General features: G+C 61.6%; 1 protein-coding gene across 1 annotated transcript; it reads right to left on the reverse strand.

The window, feature by feature from the left end:
* Window positions 1–669: 669 nt before the first annotated feature.
* CACNG6 (calcium voltage-gated channel auxiliary subunit gamma 6) lies at window positions 670–14,824 on the reverse strand. The gene is made up of 4 exons (XM_062177716.1): window positions 13,978–14,824; window positions 8,466–8,540; window positions 7,410–7,547; window positions 670–1,096 (listed from the first exon to the last, which is right to left on the reverse strand). Exons 1-4 carry the CDS (start codon window positions 14,288–14,290, stop codon window positions 858–860), a joined length of 765 nt encoding a protein of 254 aa, XP_062033700.1. The 5' UTR covers window positions 14,291–14,824; the 3' UTR covers window positions 670–857.
* Window positions 14,825–18,239: the final 3,415 nt, after the last annotated feature.

Consider the following 18,239-nt stretch of genomic DNA (forward strand, 5'->3'; position numbering starts at 1 on the left):
AACACTGTCCAACGGCTGCTTCCCTCATGAACCTCAAAACCTGTCTGGCTTCTCGCTGTGACCCAGTTGCAGCGCTGTCTGTAGGCGGCTGCCACAGATGCACCCCACTTCTGGGTTTTGCGACCCAGGCACTGGTGCTGGCTCAGCCCAGGGAGCCCAAAGCGCTGGAGGCTGAAGTCCAAGATGGTCTGGGCAGGGCTTGCTCCGCCCCAGGGCTGTGCAGAGTTTTGTCTCTGTCCCCTGCATACAAGGACCGTGGTGACACCAGGGCCGCCCTGAGAAAGGACAGGGCTCGGGCCCCCAACATGGGAACTTGCACAGGCGGCCGCGTCCCAGCCCAGCCCGGTGCTGGGTTGTCTGCCCTCCATGGGGCCTCCCTGTGCCGGTCCTGGCCGATGGATGAGAAGCCCACGGTGGGCTCCGGAGTAGACACGGGGCCTTTCTCTCTGCCTGAGGACACAAACCCCATCACAGACGTACCCCACGTCACAGCGGTTCTGTTTCCAAACCTTTAATTCCCAAATCAGATCATAGTTCCGTCAGATCTGGATTCTGAACCCTGAGGTGCAGGGTGGCAAATCCAGGCCTGGAAACCCAAGGGGGCTCCCCACTCCCCTCCCGAGACCCCGGACCTCATCCCCCGCCCCCACCCCCATCACCCACGTCAGGTCCCCACCGGCCTTCCCTGGGGACCCTCGTTTGCAAAAAGCCTCAGCCCCTCCCACGCGCAAGCCACTCCAATCCAGCCACAGAGGAAAGCCACGGTCACAGAGGAAAGGTGAGGACACGGGGTGGGGCCCGACAGGGAGGGTCACGGGAGGAAGAGGAGGCCTTGAGGAAGCAGGCCGCTGGCTCTCCTAGGTGGCCCCCGGCCCCCGCTTCACACAGAGGGAGCCCCAGGGCTGGGCGGGCAGGGTGAGCAGCAGGAAGCAGACGCCGGCCAGCAGCAGGATGAGGCCGGCGCCCAGGCCGCAGCCCAGGGACCACGAGTACTCGAAGGCCAGCGGTGGGGCCGCGGGGGGCTCGGGGCTGGCCCCCTGGAGCAGGGCACGCACGGAATGGCGGAACACCTCCAGGCTCACCAGTAGCAGCAGGCCTGCGGAGAGAGGAGAGAGGCAGCCGGGCTCAGGGTCTCCTCCTGCCCCCGCCACGGAGCCAGCGAGGCCCCCCCTGCCGCTTGCACCCCTGTAGCCATTGATGGGTGCAACCACACCTCAGGAGCCTGGCTGCATCTCTGCCTAGCAGGTGCAGCCTGTGCACCCCTGTCCCAGGTCCCCCAAAGAACACAGGGGCTGGGGGGACCTGAGGGCAAGTCTTGGGGTGCGGAAGCACAGCTCTCTCACGACGGGCATGTCTGGCATCACACATGGATTTCTACCTCATTCGCACCCAAATGCACTCAACTTTTAATTCCACCCTCACAAACTGAAGTCCTCTCGTATTTACATAGCTAATACGGCTTACCGACGTAATGACAAGTTATCTAGTGATGACTGGAAGTAGGGGGGGGTGCCCATGGCGGTGAGTCCCGGAGCCTAGAGTCCTCCATACCAAGGGACACCCGTGCTCACTAAACACCTCCTACGTCACTGGCCACTCTGGGAGCAGGAGGTAAACTCAGAGCAAGACACAAACCCACAGAGAGGGGAGACGTGGGGTGGGGGCGGCCAGGGGCTGCAGGGAGGGGATGGGACAGTGGAGCTGAGAAGGTGCAGAGCCTTCCTCCCCACGCAGCTCCCTGCTGTGCGCCTGGGAAAGCAGCAGCACGTGGCCCAAGGGCCTGGGAGACCCAGATGGAGCTCCTGGCTCCAGCCTGGCCCAGCCCTGGCCGCTGTGGCCATTTGAGAGGTGGATGGAGGCTCTCTCTCTCTCTCTCTCTCTCTCTCTGCCTCCATCCCTCTCAGCATTCCAAATACATCACATACATCTTTAAAAAATAAAGACTGTGACAGTGGCAAACGTCACGTTCGACGTATTTCCTCACAGCTTGTTTTAAGAAAGTGAATCGGGAATGAAGAAGCACACAGGCGTTCTCTGAGGAGTGATGAGCGCCAGGCAGAAAGAGAAGCAGCCAGGCCGCAGTGCACTGTGATCTTAGAGAAAACGGCCGAAGAGAAGAGAAGGAAGGAACAAGACAGCCACAGCCCTCCCCGTGGGGCTTCTGTTCCCCGGGCAGGAGACGGATGATGCACAGACGGAAGGCGGCTCACCACAGGGGTCGGTGAGCAGGGGCAGAGGCACGGCGCAGGCCGGCGCACACCAGCAACCAGGGGCCCGAGGAGCGGACCTGCCCGGTCCCCTCCTGTCCCCAGGATAAGCAGAAATGTTAACAAGATCGCTGTCATTTGAGAAACCTCGGGAGGGTAGAAAGGGTAAAGGGACTTGCAGCAGGGCGGGGCCGGCCTGCGCACTCTGACTGATGCTGTCCTGGTCCTCCTTACCCTGCAGCCCAGCCCCAACCTCAGCCTCGTTCCCCCGCTGCAGCTGCCCTGAGAACCCAGCCTCCTGGACCCTGCGCTGTGGCTCAGGCCATGGAACCGGCACAGGGAGGCGGCACTGTGCACCCTCCGACCAGGGCCGGCTCTCGCGATGTTGTGCCCCCCCCCCCCCCCCGCCCCACCATTCACCAGGTCCTAACTGAGCTCTTGCTGCAAAGACAGGGCCCAGAGTGGCCATGTCCCTCGCAGAGGGTGCAGGATGGTCGCCAGGGAGATGCCTGGTCAGGAGACCAGATTCCAAGGTGGCCCCTAACCAGGTTGCTGAGTTAGAGCGAGGGCGTGCGAGTGCGCCCCCAGGCAGCAGGGCCCTCAAAAGACCTGGGAGGGGGACAGGCCGGGGTGGGTGCGTGGGGACCACGTGAGGCCTCAGGGGGAGGACCCAAGCCACGTAGAGGCCTCAGAAGGAAGCGGCCCAGCCTCAGCCTCGGCCGGGACTTCAGGCTCCGGACCGTGAGGACCTCGATTCTGATCCACACCATCTCCCGGCGTTCATTATGGCAGCCTGAGCACAGGAGTGCAGACGTGAGTGGGTAACTCTGGGTACTGACCAACGCTAAGAGTAAAAATAAGACAAGGTAGGGGCCGGTGCTGTGGCGTAGCAGGTCAAGCCACCACCTGTGGCACTGGCATCCCAGGTGGGTGCTGGCTCACAATCCGGCTGCTCTGCTTCTGACCCAGCTCCCTGCTAATGCACTTGGAAAAGCAGTGGAGGACGGCCCGAGTGCTTGGGCCCCTGCACCTGCGTGGGAGACCGAGATGAGGCTCCTGGGTCTGGATTGGCCCAGCTCTGACTGTTGTAGGCATCCAGCGGATGGAAAATCTTATTCTCTCTCTCTGATTCTGCATTTCAAATAAATAAATAAATCTTTTTTTTTTTTTTTTTTGACAGGCAGAGTGGACAGTGAGAGAGAGACAGAGAGAAAGGTCTTCCTTTTGCTGTTGGTTCACCCTCCAATAGCCGCCGTGGTTGGCGTGCTGCAGCCAGCGCACCGCGCTGATCCGATGGCAGGAGCCAGGTGCTTCTCCTGGTCTCCCATGGGGTGCAGGGCCCAAGCACTTGGGCCATCCTCCACTGCACTCCCTGGCCACAGCAGAGAGCTGGCCTGGAAGAGGGGCAACCGGGACAGAATCCGGTGCCCCGACCGGGACTAGAACCCGGTGTGCTGGCGCCGCAAGGCGGAGGATTAGCCTAGTGAGCCGCGGCGCCGGCCCATAAATAAATAAATCTTACACAAATTAGACAAGGTAAGGGCCCAGCTGGCTATAAGGGGGAGAGAGAGAGGAAGAGAGGGAGAGGGAGAGAGAGGAGTGAGCTCCAGAGAGAGAGAGAGACAGAGAGAGAGGGAGAAAGAGCGAGACACACAGAGAGAGATGGCTCTTTTATCCACTGGCTTACTCCCCAAGTGCCTGCAGCAGCCAGGGCTGGACCAGGCCAAAGCCAGGAGCAGGAGCCAAGAGCTCCCTCCGGGTCTCCCAGGTGGGCGGCAGCGCCCCAAGTGCTTGAGCACCGCCTGCTGACTCCCAGGCACTTCAGCAGGAAGTTGGGTCAGAAGCAGAGCACCTGGGGCTCCCTGGGACTGGCGCCCCATAAAGGATGTGGGTGTCCCCAGCTGCGCTTCACCCCCTGTGCCGCAACGCCCACCCAGAGGGCCTCTGTTAGGCCAGGAGGTCGGAGCTGCTCCCCCCGAGCAGTGACGGGGTGATAGCAGGAATCGGGCCACATGGGGAGATGGTGGGAGAACGTTCCAGACCCCGGAGGCAGCAGGGGTCCGAGGGAGGCACGAGCTTGGAGCGTCTGGGCCCCAGCAAGGAGGCCCGCATGGCCACGCAGACGGAGCCAGGTGGGGATTCACCGGCGGCAGCGGCCCCTGTGATCTGATCTGCAGGCCTGGAGGAGGGCGGGCGGGTGGGGGGTGTGTGTGTGCAGGGGGAGGCCAGGAGGCCACAGGAAAACGGGGTGGTGTCCTGAGGTGGTGGAGTCGCGTGGGAGGTGCGGAGCCAGGTCCCAGGGCCTGTGGGTGGGTGTGGCTGGCGGTGGGGGAGGGGCACTTTCTCATTTCTGGCCCAAGGCCTGAGTCAGAAACGTAGGGCCTCGGGGTGGCGTGGTGGGTGCTGATGGCTCTGTGAGTCATGCGTCAGGAAAGCCCCATGCGGCCCTGGCATCTTGACTATTCCATGCCAGTTCTCCTGGTGGTCTACCCTGCTGCTGAGCTCATGGGGCGAACAGCAAAGCGAGTGGGGGAGGGTGTTTCCCTGACCCCTGATCTTGACACAGGACTCTTACCCAATGCCTCCGAAGCTCGCCGGCTCCCTGTGACCCTGTGCGGCAGGTGCACCTGTCACGATCCCCACTCCACGGCGGAGCTGCGGCCACACCCGGCGCACCCCGACTTCCTGGTGTCACTCACACAGGCCCTGCCTGCCCCCAAGCCAGGAGGAGCGGCTCCCCCCACGACTGCTCCCAGGTCTCCAGGGGCACCGGTTCTTCCAAGCCTGAGGGCCAGCAGGCTGGATGAAACGGCGCCTGCCTGACTGCCCTCCGCCACGCCTCTGCCCAGGTGATCCTCCCTCCCAAGCCCGTGCCTGACCTCTGCCCCCAGCTCGCTCTCCTGTCCTCTTCACGTTCCGTTTGGTCCATGTACTTATTGTCCACTCACCTAATTTCTCTCTCCCAGGAGAACCTGCCATTCAGGTGGTTGTTTCTTGGAGAGGAACAATCGCCTAACCTAAATGAGCCCCTAGATCTGGGAGACCCCAGGTCCCCATCTGGCCCCTGAAACCCAACACCACCACAGCCATGGCCGCCTGACATCCACCATCGCTTCTGTGCCCAAGACGCTCAGAAACCCCCGTGATGGCCACACTTCCGCGGCTCTCCCAGGAGTGACAAGGTGTGAGTTTGCTAATGACCCTGGCACCCAGTTCCTACCGAGCCGTACAGCCCAAGAACAGGTGCCATCTCTTCCCAGGGGTGCCTGGTAAGGCTGACTTAGGTGTTACAGAGATGTTTGCTGGATGAACGGATGGACACACAGATGGATAGAACAGGTGGAGGGTGGGGGAGGGGAAGAGGGTAGCAGAGAAGACAAAAGGAAGACAGGAAGGGGACGCGGCAGGGGAGGGAACCGGTGGATCATCGGAGAGACACGTGAGTGGACTCTCGGGTCAATGAGTTCACGAGTGGGAGGAGACTTAAGCCCCAGAGAGGGAAAGTGTTTCACCCAAATCACACAGCTTTTAAGGCATCGGACCCCAACCCGGATCTTCCAGATTCTCTACCGAATCCCCTGGGCCACGCTCCAATCACACTGGTTTCCCTTCAGGGTCAAATCCACCGAGCTGGTGCTGAGATCCCTGGTGCCCCCGGCGCCGCGGAGAGGCCTCCTCCGACTGCCCCCAGGGAACCCAGTGCTGAACCCCGCACGCCCCGAGAAGCCCCGAGAAGCCTCACTTCCTTGCCAGCCCTTCCTGCAGCTTGTAACTGGGACTTCCGGTGGCAGTCCTCTGCTCTCAGCCAGACCCGCGCCTTCCCGAGGGCACAGCCTTCCCTCCCTGCACACTCTGATGATGCTACATGCACACGGCCTGCATGCAGGCACACGTGTGTGCAGTAATGGCTAACTGAACGAAAGGAAAAGGGGTGACTGGGTTTCTCCTCCTTCCAGGGAGACAACGGTAAGAATGTGCCCATCGCTGGGTTCCATTCAAGCCTGCTCCTGAATGCCCCGGCTGCATCTTGCATGCAAGGTCACACAGTGATTCAGGGACAGCCTGGGCCAGAACCCAGCCCAGCTGACCGCTAGCTCCGCACGCACCCCACCACCCACGCCCCGAGCCTACCGAGATCCCACAGGACAGAGCCCCCGAGTGCAGTGAAAGGAGACGTGTTTTGGACTATGCAGACTTAGTTTCAGCTCCCATCTCCACCATCACTGGTTGTGACCGTGAGTGATTCAACCTCACTTCTCTGGGCCTTGATTTTCTCTTCTCCACAGTGAAGAGTCGTCTACACCTAGTAAAGCTACTACACAGATTTGAGCTAGACTGACATGGACTCAAGTTTTATCACTGAGCGCCACTTTTCACAACTCCAAGAATGCAACACCTTTGCAGAGTCCAGGTCTAAATCCAAAAACACTGGAGACATTTTCTCTCCCAATCAGCGCGACACTTGGAACTCTCCCATTTCCGACCGTGCTACAGCCCTGGGTCTTCCCTGGCATCCCAGCATGCAACAGTGCTTGGAGACTGTCCCCTACTTCCCAGCATGCAACAGTGCTTGGAGATCTGCCCCTGCGTCCCAGCATGCAACAGTGCTTACAGACTCCAGGTCCGAATCCAAGAAAGTGTTTGGATTCCCAATTCCCAGCCAACACCAGGGCTTAGAACGTTCCCATTTTAGAGACTCCCATGGTCCTCGAGCTTCCCCCATCTCCTATCTTACAACAGTGCTTGGAGAGCCTGGATCCAGACCTAAAACTCTGTAAATCCTCCCATCTTCAGCCAGCAACAGAGCTTGGAAATTCTCCCATCTCTGACCCTCCTAGAATTCTTGGGCTTCCTCCACCTCCCAGGATTCAACAGTGCTTGGACAACCCTCCTTCCATCATGCAACAGGGCTTGGACATTCCTACCTCCCAGCGTGCAACAATGCTGGGACATCTCTCTTCCCAGCATGCAATGGTGCTTGGACATCCCACCTCCCAGCATGCAACAGTGCTTGGATGTCTCTCCTCCCAGCATGCAATGGTGCTTGGACATTCCCACCTCCCAGCATGCAATGATGCTTGGACATCCCACCTCCCAGCATGCAACAGTGCTTGGACATCTCTCCTCCCAGCATGCAATGGTGCTGGGACATCCCACCTTGCATCATCCAATATCCTCAGCCTTCGAGCTCTCATCCCTCACCTGAGAGGCCAAAGCACACAGCTGCCACTCGGAGCAGGAACTCTGCACCTTTACTGAGCACCATGATGACAGAGAGGCACCCCAGGGCCATGACTGCCAGGCCCAGCACGGCTGTCACTGCAGCTGCCACGCTGACCTCTGTGAGGACGGCAGGGGGAAAAGTGGAGCATGTGGGATAGAGGGAATGAAGGGCTCCCCTGCAGGGGCCCAGAGCCGGGAAGATGATTCCGAACAACAGGGGAGCTCTCTATGCCATCCAGCCTGGGGTGTCTACTGCCGCCGCTGCTGGAACTGAGGCTCAGACAGGGCCACAGAGCGAAGAGGGGCCGGGCAGGTTGGAAAGATATGGGAATGACTGGCTGTGACTCATCATCGGGCTCGAATTTATATATGGAGCGGAGACACTAAGTCAGTGGGGCGTACGCAAGGCCGTGCAAAGGCAGTGCCTTATGGGGCTGGGGTTCTCACTTCCCACCTGCAGATCCGGGCAGTCACTCCCTCAGCCCTCAGCTCCCTCCCCCAGAAAGTCTGGATCAAAATCCCTCTCCGGCATATAGGCGTCTAGGAGGTACAGGGCACCCACCGGCACCCAGCCAGTGTCCCCTGGGTGTGCACCAGGATTCTTTAGCTACCTCACAGGTGCACGGGGGCCTGCCTGGGCTCACACGGCACCAGGGCAGAAAAGAAGGGAGGGGCAGGGAAAGGAAGGGCCTCATAGCCCAGGCTCTGCCCTGGGTCACGGAATCCTTGCCGAGACCCCAGTCCTGGTGGGGACACGGAGGCACGGGGAGCACAGAGACCCCGCAGTTTGCCTGTGGCGAGGGCGCGTCCATGAGATGCTGGCGTGCAGATAGACACAGACGGGGCTGTGGCTCACCTGCAGTCACACAGCACTGGGCACAGTCCCAGGGCACCGGGATCTGGAGAACCACGTCCCCTGCTGCTGACCCTGTGCCATCGCTCCCCAGAGAGGTGACTTCTGCAGAGGCCAACGCTCAGCCTGTGTCCCTGGGGGGAGAGCCGGGACCCCACCCCTCCCCCACGGAGGGTGCTCACCTTTCTTGGTGGTTCTCTGGAAGATACGGGCGTTCTCCCCCGTGGTGAAGAATTTAAAATAGGTGCAGTTTGCTTCTGTGGGGGAGAGAGGGAGGGAGGGAGGCCATGACGAGTGGCATCCTGGGAAAGCTCAGGGCTGGACCCTGAATGAGGCTCACGGGAGCCTAAGAAGGAGACACTGGAAACGCTCAGACACGGGTACCACCTGCCCCCAGGCCCGCATCCAGGAGCCGGGGTCCAGCTCCCAGCTCTGAGGTCCAGATCTGTGGCTGCCCGAACACCTGAAAAGCGAGACGGTGATCTCTTCCCGGCGGCTGAGGGCCCGCTGGGATCAGACAGGACACTGGCTTTATTCAGCAGAGGACACGCAGACACCGGAGACAGAGGGCTGCGCGCTGGGAACAGCTCTCCCTCTCGGGAGGGAGCCCCGTCTGCAGTTCACAAAGGGCTGGCAGGAGGACGGCGCTGACCCAGTGCGCAGTGGGCACAGGACATGAATGGCGATGCAGAGAGCAGGTGCCAAAGGCACGCGCCGGAGCCCGCGGGGAGGGGCTGCCCCCGCCCAGGGACGCTGGCAGAAGGGGCGGAGGATGAGAGGGAACCACCAGGACTGCGAACTGGAACTGGCCGAAGTGGGAAGCTCTCGCACTCGCTCAGGGAAAGGCAGCACAGCCACAGCCATCGCGTAGCATTTCAGCCAATGATGGCCACACACGCGCCAGCCTGCGCCAGAAAATTGTGTTTCCCAGGGGCCGCTGCTGTGGCGTAGTGGGTAAAACCGCCACCTGTGACACCAGCATTTCATATGGGCGCTGGTTCGAGTCCCGGCTGCTCCGCCTCCTATCCAGCTCTCTGCTATGACCTGGGAAAGCAGTGGGAGATGGCCCAAGTGCTTGGGCCCCTGCGCCCATGTGGGAGACCTAGATGAAGCTCCTGGCTCCAGCCTGGTCCCAACCCCAGCCACTGCCACCATTTGGGGAGTGAATCTGTGGATGGAAGTCCCCCCCATAACTCTCCCTTTCAAATAAATAAATAAATCTTTAAAAACCATATGCACATAAACTAACACTATATCTTATGCAAGTCACAATACACATCCACATTTGTCTAACAGATTAAAGAGCTGAGTTAGAGATTTAAAAAAAATAATAATAACGTAAAACAAAGCACAACATTTTGCTGTATAACCTGAGGATTCATTCAACTAGGTATACTTAAACCCAAGAAACCTCAAGCCCCTTTCCAAAAAGGGCTCTTTCTAAGCTGGGTTTTACAGCCAGAAGTTCCTGCAGGAGCCACCAAGTCTGAGCCACCCTCTGACTCTATATGGGGGAAACTGAGGCACAGCACCGGAGAAGGCAGGCAGAGGGCAGGGGTAAAGGAAGCCAGGGAGGGGCCGTGCAGCCTGGGGAGGAGCCAAAGGACATCCCCACGCAGAAGAGGAACAGGAAGGCAGAGGACACAGGCACGGTTGCTGGCGCGGGGGGGTGGGGAAGGTGCAGGGGGCAGCTGTGAGGCTGCAGGGGATCTCAGAGTCAGAGGGGACGCAGGGTCCACGCCCGCCCCCCCGGAACAAGGCGGCTGTCTGGCATCCCTCGCCAGCTGCTAATTACTTAGGACATCCTGCATCTTGGCGCCAAAGGATGTGGCATCCCCCGAGCAGAAGCCCAAAGGTGGGTATCGCCCTGGGCGGCCAAGGGGTGGTCTTTGGACCCTGAAGTGGGACTGGGAGGTGGCCTCAGGAGGTTGGGACAGGGGTGGGGGGGTGCAGAGGTGAGGGCTCAGTAAGGAGGCTATGGTCCTTTGTGACAGCCCAAGGGGTGAGAGGACCACGGTGCAGGAAAGAGGTGATGCGGGGTGTCAGCAGGGCACAGCGAGAGGGGCTGGGCCGTCCACTCTGGGCATTTCGAGGGGACTGGGAGAGGAAATGAGCATTGCTCCACAGGCACCAGGTCCGTCCTGGGATGCCGGGAGCCATCTGTGCATGGCTTCGTGGGGTAGACTGTGTGGGCAGATGTCAGGGTGGTCTCTCTCCCCAGGGCTCGTGGGATGGAGATGCAGGCAGTCTCCACAGGGGCACAGGTGGTCCCTGGGCATGGGTACAGGGCACACGGCTGTCTCGGGAGTGCAGGCTGTCGGGGTGAGTACAGCTTGAGAGCACCAGCTGGGTCTGGGGACACAGCCAAGCTTTCTCTAGGAAAACACACTGGTGTATGGACACCACACAGCGCTCGGGGATGTGGGCACAGGCTGAGCTGGGGCACAGGTTGTAACTGGGGCACAGATGAGCTGGGGCACAGGTTGTAACTAGGGGCACACACTGAGCTGGGGAAGAGGTTGTAACTAGGGACACAAGTTGTAGTTGGGGCACAGGCTATAGCTGGGGCACAGGCTTAGCTGGGGTACAGGTTATAGCTGGGGCACAGGTTGTAACTAGGGGCACAGGCTTACCTGGGGCAGAGGTTGTAACTACGGGCACAGGCTTAGCTGGGGTACAGGTTATAGCTGGGGCACAGTCTGAGCTGGGGTATAGGTTGTAGTTGGGGCACAGGCTGTAGTTGGGGCACAGGCTATAGCTGGGGTACAGGTTGTAACTAGGGGTACAGGCTTAGCTGGGGCAGAGGTTGTAACTAGGGGCACAGGCTGAGCTGGGGTACAGGTTATAGCTGGGGCACAGGCTGTAGTTGGGGCACAGGCTATAGCTGGGGTACAGGTTGTAACTAGGGGTACAGGCTTAGCTGGGGCAGAGGTTGTAACTAGGGGCACAGGCTGAGCTGGGGTACAGGTTATAGCTGGGGCACAGGCTGTAGTTGGGGCACAGGCTATAGCTGGGGTACAGGTTGTAACTAGGGGTACAGGCTTAGCTGGGGTACAGGTTGTAACTACGGGCACAGGCTGAGCTGGGGTACAGGTTATAGCTGGGGCACAGGCTGTAGTTGGGGCACAGGTTGTAGCTGGGGCACAGGCTATAGCTGGGGCACAGGTTGTAGCTGGGGCACAGGCTATAGCTGGGGCACAGGCTGAGCTGGGGTACAGGTTATAGCTGGGGCACAGCTGAGCTGGGGTACAGGTTGTAACTAGGGGCACACACTGAGCTGGGGTACAGGTTGTAGTTGGGGCACAGGCTGTAGTTGGGGCACAGGCTAGAGCTGGGGCACAGCTGAGCTGGGGTACACGCTGTAACGGCAGACAAGCTGTGAAGCACAGGTTCTCTTGGGGTTGGCAAGAGTCACGCACTCTGTGGGACGTCTCCGTCTACCTCTCCCTCTGCAGGCTCTCTGGGAGCTGAATTGCTCCTTGGAGCACAGGCTCCTTATAGAGTGCCAGTGCTGTCCTTGGGGCTCGGGCTGAGCTGGGGCGCAGGTTATAGCTGGGACACAGGCTGAGCTGGGGCACACACTGAGCTGGGGTAAGGTTATAGCTAGGGTACAGGCTATAGCTAGGGCACAGGTTGTAGCTAGGAGCACAGGTTGTAACTAGGGGCACAGGCTGAGCTGGGGCACAGGTTGAAACTAGGGGCACACACTGAGCTGGGGAAGAGGTTGTAACTAGGGGCACAGGCTGAGCTGGGGCACACACTGAGCTGGGGTACAGGTTGTAACTAGGGGCACAGGCTTAGCTGGGGTACAGGTTATAGCTGGGGCACAGGTTGTAACTAGGGGCACAGGCTGAGCTGGTGTACAGGTTATAGCTGGGGCACAGGCTGAGCTGGGGTACAGGTTATAGTTGGGGCATAGGTTGTAATTGGGGTACAGGTTATAGCTGGGACACAGGCTATAGCTAGGGCACAGGCTGAGCTGGGGTACAGGTTTTAACTAAGGGCACAGGCTATAGCTAGGGTACAGGTTATAGCTGGGGCACAGGCTGAGCTGGGCACAGGTTGTAGCTAGGGGCACAGGTTGTAACTAGGGGCACACACTGAGCTGGGAGCACAAGTAGTAACTAGGGGCACAGGCTGAGCTAGGGTACAAGTTATAGCTGGGGCACAGATTGTAGTTGGGGCACAGGCTATAACTGGGGAACATGCTGAGCTGGGGTACAGATTATAACTAGGGGCATAGGCTGAGCTGGGGTACAGGTTATAGCTGGGGCATAGGTTGTAGTTGGGGCACAGGTTGTAACTAGGGGCACAGGCTGAGCTGGGGCACAGGTTATAACTGGGGCGCAGGTTGTAGCTAGGGGCACAGGTTGTAACTGGGGCACAGGCTGAGCTGGGGCAGAGGTTGTAACTAGGGGCACAGGCTGAGCTGGGGTACAGGTTGTAGTTGGGGTACAGGTTGTAGCTGGGGCACAGGCTGAGCTGGGGTACAGGTTGTAGTTGGGGTACAGGTTGTAGCTGGGGCACAGGCTGAGCTGGGGTACAGGTTGTAGTTGGGGTACAGGTTGTAGCTGGGGCAGAGGTTGTAACTAGGGGCACAGGCTGAGCTGGGGGCACAGATTGTAACTAGGGGCACATGCTGAGCTGGGAGCACAAATTGTAACCAGGGGCACAGGTTGAGCTAGGGTACAGGTTATAGCTGGGTCGCAGGTTGTAGTTGGGGCACGGGCTATAACTGGGGAACAGGCTTAGCTGGGGTACAGGTTGTAACTAGGGGCACACACTGAGCTGGGATACAGGCTATAGCTGGGGCACAGGTTGTAACTAGGGGCACAGGCTATAGCTGGGGCACGGGCTGAGCTGGGGCACAGGTTGTAAATAGGGGCACACACTGAGCTGGGGCACAGGTTAGAACTAGGGGCACAGGCTGTAGTTGGGGCACAGGCTGTAGTTGGGGCACAGGCTATAACTGGGGCACAGGCTGAGCTGGGGTACAGGTTATAGCTGGGGCACGGGCTGAGCTGGGGTACAGGTTGTAACTAGGGGCACAGGCTGAGCTGGGGTACAGGTTATAGCTGGGGCACAGGCTGAGCTGGGGTACAGGTTGTAACTAGGGGCACACACTGAGCTGGGGCACAGGCTGAGCTGGGGTACAGGTTATAACTGGGGCACAGGCTGAGCTGGGGCACAGGTTGTAAATAGGGGCACACACTGAGCTGGGGCACAGGTTAGAACTAGGGGCACAGGCTGAGCTGGGGTACAGGTTATAGCTGGGGCACAGGCTGTAGTTGGGGCACAGGCTAGAGCTGGGGCAGAGGTTGTAACTAGGGGCACAGCTGAGCTGGGGTACAGGTTGTAGTTGGGGCACAGGCTGAGCTGGGGTACAGGTTATAGCTGGAGCACAGGCTGAGCTGGGGTACAGGTTATAGCTGGGTACAGGTTGTAGTTGGGGCACAGGCTGTAGTTGGGGCACAGGCTAGAGCTGGGGCACAGCTGAGCTGGGGTACACGCTGTAACGGCAGACAAGCTGTGAAGCACAGGTTCTCTCGGGGTTGGCAAGAGTCACGCACTCTGTGGGACGTCTCCGTCTACCTCTCCCTCTGCAGGCTCTCTGGGAGCTGAATCGCTCCTTGGAGCACAGGCTCCTTGTAGGGTGCCAGTGCTGTCCTCGGGCCCCCCACCCTGGACGCTCACCTCCGGGCAGCTCCGCGGGGCCGCAGGTCTCTCTGTCTGTGGGCACATCGGCCTGCCACAGTCTCTTGGTGCACACCTTCCAGAGCCCCAGGTGGGCAGCCTCACAGACGGCACTGCCGTTGGCCTTGTAGGTGTTGAGCTCCACCCAGAACTCGGTGCCCACGGCCAGCACGGCCAGCGTGGCGCCCACGGCGGCCAGCAGCAGCACCAGCTTGACCTTGCCCTCGAGCTCCGGCGTCAGCCCGGGCCTCCGCTGCTCCCGAGCCCGCCGACGCCGGCCCTGCTCCTGCATGAAGAAGTTGGACCACATCATCGTCCTTCCGGGGTGGGCCGGGGCGCAGCACGGCTTCCAGGGAGGCAGAGCCGAGGCAGGCGGCCGAGCCGCAGGGCTTGCAGGGAGTGGGTGGGGCTGGGTTTCCTTTCTCAGGATGTCGAAAGGCCCCAGACCTGGCTGGAACCTCAAATAGAGGGGTCGAGGCGGCTTCTGGGGCTTGGAGAAGAAACACCAGATCCCACAGACTGGAGAACGCCGAGGCTGGAGGCTTGAGCCACAGCTGGGTGGGCTGACCCGGAGCACGTGGCCAGTGCCCCACCAGGCTCAGAGCTTGGGGCACGCGGGAAGAGCAGCCAGGGCTCCCTGTGTGACTGGAGACATGTGGCCAGGCTCGGGGTCTGGGTCCCCTCGGGCTGGGAGAAGCAGGCACTGGGGTCCCCAGGGCCGGTGGGCTTTCTTCTGGGCGTTAAGAGGCAGCCGCAGGGCCAGCACCCACAGACGAGGGGCAGGCTGGGGACCCGCGGGCACTCAGGCAAAGGGGACAGGAGCCATGCACGGAAGAGCCCAGCAGGTGGCCACCGCGGCTGCCCGCCGTGGCTGCGGGACGGAGGGGAGTCCCGCAAAGGCAGCTGAGGTCCTCAGGAGGCCGCACAGGAGAGATGAGGCCCGGAAGGGGGTCTCAGTCCCCTCCGCCCCCCACCCCGCCCCCCGGGCCTCCCACCCGGGTATCCCTGGTCCGGGCCCCCCGCGCTGTCCTGCCGGGGCGCCCCGCCGCCTGCGACCCGTCCTGCTCCGCCCGGCCCCGCCGCCTCGCGGTGCCCGGCGCCCGCCCACCCTCGGCCCGGGCTATTTCGGGCGCGCCCCGTAAATAACACCCACACCTGTCGCCCGGCGCCGGTTGCCATAGGGATCCCGGGTATTTTAAGGGGACGAGCGGGGAGGAGGGGCCGGAGCCCGAGGGACTTCAATTTCCTTAAGGGGCGAGCACTCTAGACCCCTTCCCAGCCACCGGAGTTGGGCCAGGGCGGTGAACCTGGAATTCCCGCCCCAGCAGGCGGCCCCGGGCCCAAACTGCCAGGTCACGTGGAGGGGCACGAAAGAGATCTGGACTCCGGAGTCTGAGGGGCCTGGGCTCCTGGGTCTGAGGGAGGAGGGGCTGGGGGCCTGGGCTCCTGGGTCTGAGGGAGGAGGGGGCTGGGGGCCAGGACTCCTGGGTCTGAGGGAGGAGGGTCTGGGGGGGCCTGGACTCCTGGGTCTGAGGGAGGAGGGGCTGGGGGGGCCAGGACTCCTGGGTCTGAGGGAGGAGGGGGCTGGGGGGGCCTGGACCCCTGGGTCTGAGGGAGGAGGGGCTGGGCCAGCACTCCTGGGTCTGAGGGAGGAGGGGCTGGAGGCCAGGACTCCTGAGTCTGAGGGAGGAGGGGGCTGGGGGCCAGGACTCCTGGGTCTGAGGGAGGAGGAGGGGCTGGGGGGGCCTGGACTCCTGGGTCTGAGGGAGGAGGGGGCTGGGGGCCAGGACTCCTGGGTCTGAGGGAGGAGGAGGGGCTGGGGGGGCCTGGACTCCTGGGTCTGAGGGAGGAGGGGCTGGGGGGGCCAGGACTCCTGGGTCTGAGGGAGGAGGGGGCTGGGGGGGCCTGGACCCCTGGGTCTGAGGGAGGAGGGGCTGGGCCAGCACTCCTGGGTCTGAGGGAGGAGGAGGGGCTGGGGGTGCCTGGACTCCTGGGTCTGAGGGAGGAGGGGGCTGGGGGGGCCTGGACTCCTGGGTCTGAGGGAGGAGGGGGCTGGGGGGGCCTGGGCTGCTAGGTCTGAGGGAAGAGGTGGGCCTGGATACTGGGGAGAGGGAGGAGGGGCTTGGAGGTCCCTGGACCTATGAGTGTGAAGGAGGAGTTTGAGGGCCTTGACCCCTGGGTCTGAGCAGGAGGAGGGGCCGGAGCCCTGGGTCTCAGAGAGGAAAACCCGGGTCTGAAGGCTGGGTGGCCCCATCCCGGGGTTGGCGGGGGCACAGAGCCAGAAGGGCAGCCTCTTCATCAGCTTTATTAGACCGGGCACCCCGGGGGGCCGTCCATGCAGTTCCAGCTCCCCCAGGGGCAGGGACAGGACAGCTGTGTGGCTGGGCAGCAGGGCGTCCTGCAGCCCTCGGCAGCCAGCCCAGGTGGAACCCCCCTCCTCACCTCCTCCTGCACCGCTATGGGCTGCCCACCCCCGCCCCCGCTCTGGGCCCCTCTGTGGGAGGCCCGGGGTCTGCTGCTGTGTCCGGAGCGAGGCCAGACATGGGGAGCAGCACCCACCGCGAGGCTGGGTCCCCAGGCAGCCTTGGCAAGTGTGCATCCCTGGCCTGCATGAATGAACGGATGAATGGTTGAAGGAGCAGGTGTTGTGAGTGGACGGAGTGAGATGGTGACCACACGTGTCCTAAGCCTGCTGCGTGCCTCGCCAGGGCCCCCCTCCCTCCGTGTGGTGCCCGCCTCTTCTCCAGGGCCGGAGACTGCAGGGCCCGGCATGGGCGGGGGGGGGGGGACGTCCTCAGGAAATGCCCCGTAGCCTCCATAAGTCAGCGCCTCCCTGCTCTTCTCTGCTCCTGATGGGATCCACAGGGGCTGCAGGAGCTGGGAGCGGGCAGACGGGCGGGGGTGCCCTAGTACCTGTCTTACGACAGCACCTGCTCGGGCCCTAACGCCACCCGCCCATCATCCTCACTTGTCCATGTCACTTCCATGCCCCCCCAAAACTGCTGGACTTGGGTTCCTCCTGTTGTCCCCTCACTCTCCCCTTCCTCCAGCAGGAATTCCATCCGGCCCTCGCCTGAATGGCGTCACCCATGCCCAGGGTACCCAGTCTCAAGGTCACTGCTCTCCGGGTCCCCCCTCCCCAGCCTTGGCCCTGGCCGCCACACCCCTTCTTGGAACACTTTGTGCTTTCGCCCTCTGGGACTCCCCTGCCCCCTGCCCACTTCTCAGCTCTGCTGTGCTACCTCCTCCCTCTTCTCCCCTGCCACAGGTGCCCCCAAGGCTCTGGCCAAGGTCCTTCATCCAGTCCTGTGGCTCCAAAGGTCTCTTACGCACTGACACTTCCGAAAACTTACGTTTCCAGCCCTGACCTCTCCCCCAAGCTCGTCTTGCATATCCAGCTGGCTACCTGATACCCCAACTTGGCTTCCCTACCCTCGGCCCCTCCCCCCAGGTCCTCTCTCTGCTGCCCAGCGTCCCCCTTCCTGGTCACTCACGGCAGCAGCCACCATGATGAGCAAACCCAGTGCCACACCGGTTTCTGGCTCCCCCTGCCGTGACATCCGCCCCTGCTGCTGTGGATTCCGTGCCCCCAGTGCCCTCGGCGCTCCCGAAATCTGGCCTCGGCACAGAAGTGTGATTCTGATGTTATCTGGCGTGGCTTAAATAAACGTAGGATCGTGGCGTGCCTGTGTTCAAAACCCTGTCGAGGGTTGGCTGTTGGGTCTGGAATACAGTTCCTTAGTTCTCCCCAGGGCCGAAGTGCTCCCCCCACGGGGCCCTCAGAAACCTGTCATTTCTCGGGGCTTTTGTGCCTTGTGGTGACCAGATGCCTGTCCTCCAGGTTTCTCCCGTCCCTGCCCTGCACCCAGCCCACGTCCCTGTCGCCTTGGCAGCGGGGCTATCTGGAAGCACCTCGTTGGCAGGCGCCTGCTCTGCCCTGGTGTTGCACGTCAACACTGGGCGTCCCCTGGGGACCGTCCTGCCAGCACTGGGGTTTGGGGACAGGGCCAGGGCCCCGTTCGCCTCCGGTGTCCAGGTAAGCAGATGCTGAGAAGTGTGTGTGTGTGGGGGAGGTGAACGGCTGCATGAGTGAGTGAGTGAGTGAGTGAGTGAGTGAAATGCGCGTCTCTAGACCCCGAGTTCCGTCTGTGCACCTGCCGGGCCCCCTCCCACAGGAGTGAGTGGCCCAGGTCAGGGTTCGGTGCTGTATCCAGCGTCTCCCCCTCGGTCTCTGGGTCCCTGTCTTCCCTCTCAGCGCCGTG

This window comes from Lepus europaeus, chromosome 19 (genome assembly GCF_033115175.1).
Source record: "Lepus europaeus isolate LE1 chromosome 19, mLepTim1.pri, whole genome shotgun sequence".
In the NCBI taxonomy this organism is placed as follows: Eukaryota; Metazoa; Chordata; class Mammalia; order Lagomorpha; family Leporidae; genus Lepus; species Lepus europaeus.

Coding starts and splice junctions, on each gene's coding strand:
- CACNG6 (XM_062177716.1), bottom strand. CDS start 14,290: ATGATGTGGTCCAACTTCTTCATGCAGGAGCAGGGCCGGCGTCGGCGG. Junction 8,541..13,977: donor CCCCGCGGAGCTGCCCGGAG/GTGAGCGTCCAG, acceptor TCTCCCCCACAG/AAGCAAACTGCACCTATTTT. Junction 7,548..8,465: donor CCAGAGAACCACCAAGAAAG/GTGAGCACCCTC, acceptor CCGTCCTCACAG/AGGTCAGCGTGGCAGCTGCA.